Source organism: Cupressus sempervirens, chromosome 7 (genome assembly GCF_028749045.1).
Source record: "Cupressus sempervirens isolate cs-2001-9-10 chromosome 7, ASM2874904v1, whole genome shotgun sequence".
NCBI classification, from domain to species: Eukaryota; Viridiplantae; Streptophyta; class Pinopsida; order Cupressales; family Cupressaceae; genus Cupressus; species Cupressus sempervirens.
This window is the reverse complement of record NC_143124.1, coordinates 113,004,035-113,009,193: the sequence shown is the minus strand read 5'-3', so window position 1 is coordinate 113,009,193 and position 5,159 is coordinate 113,004,035. Positions and strand designations below refer to the sequence as shown.

The 5,159-nt window shown below is 35.9% G+C and overlaps 1 protein-coding gene across 1 annotated transcript; it reads left to right on the top strand.

Moving 5' to 3' along the window:
* Window positions 1–289: 289 nt before the first annotated feature.
* On the top strand, window positions 290–4,703 carry LOC149545757 (cytochrome P450 71AU50-like). Its single transcript, XM_089790813.1, has 2 exons — window positions 290–1,192; window positions 3,985–4,703. The coding sequence occupies exons 1-2, from the start codon at window positions 674–676 to the stop codon at window positions 4,582–4,584; spliced, it is 1,119 nt and encodes a 372-aa protein (XP_089646939.1). The 5' UTR covers window positions 290–673; the 3' UTR covers window positions 4,585–4,703.
* The last annotated feature ends 456 nt before the right edge of the window (window positions 4,704–5,159 follow it).

The following is a 5,159-nucleotide window of genomic DNA, read 5'->3' as shown; positions in this document are numbered from 1 at the left end:
ACCTTGTCCTCATGTGGTTTTGTCTACTTAAATATATATAACAAATTCAAATCTTCTTAAAAAACAAGACATATATACCTCAATTAGATATGTCCTCTATAAGCACTATTTCCGAAAATTGATCTTAAAATACATTGTTGTGATCCAATTTTTCAAAAGCTGAATTGCTATCAATGAGCACCATTTTTCCACGATCATGACTTTCTTCATTTCACGTGGTGGTCATTATTTTCTCCTTGTCCTCGCACTCTTCTCCATAAATCAGCAGACAGGGCATTCAATTGTTGCAGAGTTCAACATGGAATTACTCAACATTCCATGGACTTTCATGTTTATAATTGTGCTTATTTCAAACTTTCTATTCAGAAAATTGAATAAAAAAGCCAAACACCCACCAGGGCCAATGCCATAACCCATCATTGGCAAACTTCATTTGATTTCTAGTCTCCCACATAGATCCCTCTGCTCTCTTGCCCACAAATATGGCCCCATAATGACTCTCTACCTTGGTTCACTCCCAACAGTCATCATATCATCTTCGAATATTGCCAAACAAGTCCTCAAAACACAGGACCATGTATTTGGAAGCCGTCCTCCGATGGGAGATGATGATCACATTCTAAGCCCCCAAAATGTTTCAATGTCTCCATATGGACCATAGTGGAAATTCATCATGTTGAACCTTCTTTCTCCGGCCAGATTGAAATCCGTTTCTCCCCTCAGAGCCCAAGAAGTTTCTGCCATGATACGCTCCATATTGAATAAATCTACCAGCAATGATGACAATGGAAGCAAACCCAATGTTGTAGATTTATCTAGGGAAGTGGGTATTCTCACTAATAATATCATCTGCAGAATGTTATTTGGGAAGATATGCAGTGAAGAAGAGATAGGAGGAAGATTATTCAAGGATGTTGCGAACGATGTACTCGCTGTTACTGGTGGATTCAAATATAGCGATTACATTCCCATATTGGGTTGGCTTGATCTTCACGGTGATAGACGATGGCAAACCAAGCTTACTCAGATTTTTCACATGTTTTTGGAGAGAGTTATAGACGAACACATTGAAAGAAGTATGAATTGCAGCGGTTTGGAGAATGAGGACTTTGTTGATTTGCTGCTTTCTCTATCTGAAGATGAATCCATGGAGATCAAAATTAAAAGAGACCACGTCAAGAACGTTCTCTTTGTATGTATACAACCCTAGGATCTCTGTATACTCTTTTTCTATGTATTTCTGTTTCTGGTATATATATTTTTTTAAGAAAACAGTTATGCCTGCTTAGGGTCACTATTGTTTGGAATCTATATATTCACCATAGGGTCACTGTAGTCAACTGCATAAACAAGGTACCCAATATTAAATAGTGAGGATATAATGATATTTTTGCCATGGTCTCCAATGTTTAGATTTTTGAATATCAATTCCGTCTATTATGAGAACATTTTATGATGGTTTATAATCTGTCTGTTTCTTCTTTTATAATTTTAAAAAAAATAGATTGCGATGAATTTTTCAATCTTTTCTCCAATTTGAGTACTGCGAGTTATAAAACTGTACTCACATTTCCTTTTATTTCTTTTTGTATTTCTTGCTCTCTGAAAGAGTGTATCTCTGTTTAGGACTAGTGTTGTTTAGTATCGATTAGTCCTGTGACTGATTCATAAGTTTCAATTAATTGTGAACACAGTGTTATCAATATTAAATTAAAAGAACGTTACTTATGTGTCCTCCAACTTTAGATTTCGAAAGTCAATTATGTTCATTATATGCCAATTTTATAATGATTATTTGATCATCTTATAATCTTTTGATCAATTTTTAAGAATTAAAATAGATTGATATGATTTTCCCATTCTTTTCTTTTAATTTAATTACTGCATGTTATCTTTATGATTGTCTAAATTGTATCATCTTTACAAATCCATAGAATGCTACAGCATTCCATCCACTCATGATCCACCATGAGAAACCCAAAATGGGCTCTGCTGATTACAAGCTCAATCCATGGTATTTATAAGCAAATTCACTTTTAATGGTGGACGGTGAGATTGGTGTATTGGCCGGTGCTTGGACCGCTGTTTGTCTCTTATTTAATATGGATGGTGCTGGAGTGTGGGCTGGACGATGGGTTGGACGGCTAAGTTGTGGGCTGGATGTCTGCTATTAATTGCAGAAATTAATACCGCCATCTACCACCAACACTCCCCCTTAATTTCTGTCACTAATGCTACTGCATTTATATTGTTTTCCCTCATTATAATTATTTCGGGTTTTACGGCTTACCCCCAACCAATGCAATTTTGAAGTGGTTTTAAGTTCACCACGAACTTCTCAAACATTACACAAATGGTTTCAAGATCACCATAAACTTTGCATTCCAATGGTTTACAAACCAAGCATTCATTGGTTCTATTGACCATGAATCATCACTACAGGGAAACTATCACCACTCTGGGCCTTTCTTTTTTGTACCTTCAATTTTAGCTTCCTTCTTTTCATGGCTTCTCTCTTTCTAATAGCACTCCCTTGATATTTTCTCATCATATTAGAAATATGTATGCAATCTTTGGCTCTCCCGCTTGCACAAAGTTGCTCCACATCCCACAAACATATGAATAACAACTTGACATTCCCGCATTAATAGCAATCCAACACTCTTGAGTTGCTTCAAATCAGAAATGCTTCTTTATTTTTGATTATCCACTCCAATTTCACACATTTCCAACAATATCATACTTTCAATTTTCTCTTCCTTCTAGCAATATCTTTCTTTAGCACGAGTTATCCTTTAACACAATATGCTGCCTCGTTAACTGGCTACATCACAAATCACATTCTTTGCTCAAATACACCACCAACCATCTTCCATTCAAAGACAATATCAATCATCTTTCACAATGGCTTGAACATTCACTCTCACACATGATAACAATCTCTTTTGAGGAAATTTCTTTGGATCTCCTTTGCAACACTTTTTTCCTCTTTCAGCTCACTTAACAAATTAACATTCACAGAACTTCAATTCAACTTTGTAATGGGCAGCCTTCTCACAACAGCAGCCTTTTACACAAGACACTAGCAATTGTATCACAATCTTTCACTCCACATCTTTCAATCACAATATTTCAGTCATTGCTCTCTCAAGACTTTTGGATCATTTACAATAAGCTCTGATACCACTTGAAGAAGGTGGATAGAGTGGATCAAAGACAAACACGAAGACATCAAGTTGTGCTACAGCACTTCATACTCATTAACATATCTGAAATCTATTACAAATCCATAGAATGCTACAGCATTCCATCCACTCATGATCCACCATGAGAAACCCAAAATGGGCTCTGCTGATTACAAGCTCAATCCATGGTATTTATAAGCAAATTCACTTTTAATGGTGGACGGTGAGGTTGGTGTGTTGGCCGGTGCTTGGACCGCTGTTTGTCTCTTATTTAATATTGATGGTGCTAGAGTGTGGGCTGGACGATGGGTTGGACGGCTAAGTTTTGGGCTGGATGTCTGCTATTAATAGCAGAAATTAATACCGCCATCTACCACCAACACTTTTTTCATAGTTCTGTTTTCCATATTTCGTTTCTCCTCTTTACAAATTACTATACTTGTTCATAATAGTCTTCTTTGCAATACCAGCCATATGAAATTTTTTATTCAGGTGTAACTAACCATGAAAACAAGATCATTAATACAAAATTTGGAGAACTAAAGGAGAGAGTTTAGTTAAACTATCTCAGTTTGTTGCGAAGTCTCCGTCAAGAAAAGCTAATTTAATTTTGTTTCAAACCACTATAATAATATATGCTTTGTTCTGTTTACAAAAACAAAATTGATTCTCCAAATTATCTCTAATATTACTTTCCAACTTTTCTTGATCTGCAGCAACAATTTACGAGTTTGACTACTGTATGGTATCCTCGTGATCTTCTAACACTATTTCATTTTTTTTAAATATGTTTTTAAAGGACTTGTTGGTTGGAGCCACAGATACTTCAGCAGCTACATTAGAATGGGCAATGTCAGAAATGCTCAGAAATCCATCAGCAATGAAGATGGCTCAAGAGGAACTTGATTCTGTAACTGGATTGAATCGTATGGTAGAAGAATCCGATATTCCCCACCTTCAATACTTGCAATCGAAAGAAACATTAAGACTTCACCCACCTATTCCTTTGCTTCTTCCACATCTGTCTATGGAAGAATCCACTGTAGAGGGATATAAAATACCAGAGAAAACTCAGGTTCTTGTGAATGCTTGGGCTATTGGTAGAGATCCCACTGTTTGGGAACAATCCAATGAATTCAAACCTGAAAGGTTTTTGAGAAGGCAAATGGATGTGAAAGGTCAAGATTTTGAAGTCATACCATTTGGTTCAGGGAGGAGAACATGCCCTGGAATCAATCTTGCCTTATCCTCAATCCATCTTGGTCTTGCGCAACTGTTACACTCTTTCAATTGGAGTCTTCCTCAAGAAATAAATCCAGATATGTCAGAATTCTGTGCTCTTCTCATGCGTAAGGCGGATAACTTAATGCATAAGTCTTCTGCTATACCAGGCTTCTAAATCTTCAACTCTCGCATACCGTTAGAATAATTGGTAATATTAGCCAATGTTGTCCATGGTTGGTAGGAATGTATGATATAAAAAAAATATGCAGTCACTGAATCTCTTTTATCTGGCAATCTGAATAGAGCATTTGATCTGAATTGTTTTGTCAATTCAGAGGACAATATTAAAACAAGAAATAATGGTATTGTAAACCTATAATAAACAATATCTAGAATTCAATTTATTCATAATATTAATAGAATTTCATATAATTGTGGACAATCTCGTAAGTGAGATGTATGCCTACAAATCAATCAAATTTGGACAAACTCGTGGAAGAGTTGTGTGTCCTAGCTCATAAAAGTTGGGCTATCTATGAATAAGATGTATGTATGGCTATGAACTCTATATTAGTTGGGCAATCCCATGGTTGAGATGTTTGCCCATTAACACCATATATAAGATCTGATACAAATTGGCAATCTCAACAAATGAGATGTATGTCTATATCATTCTGTTCTTAAATTCGACTTAAGCCTCTTTATAGATCATCATGTAAGTTGAAAGGTCATTCCATCTACATTCTTATT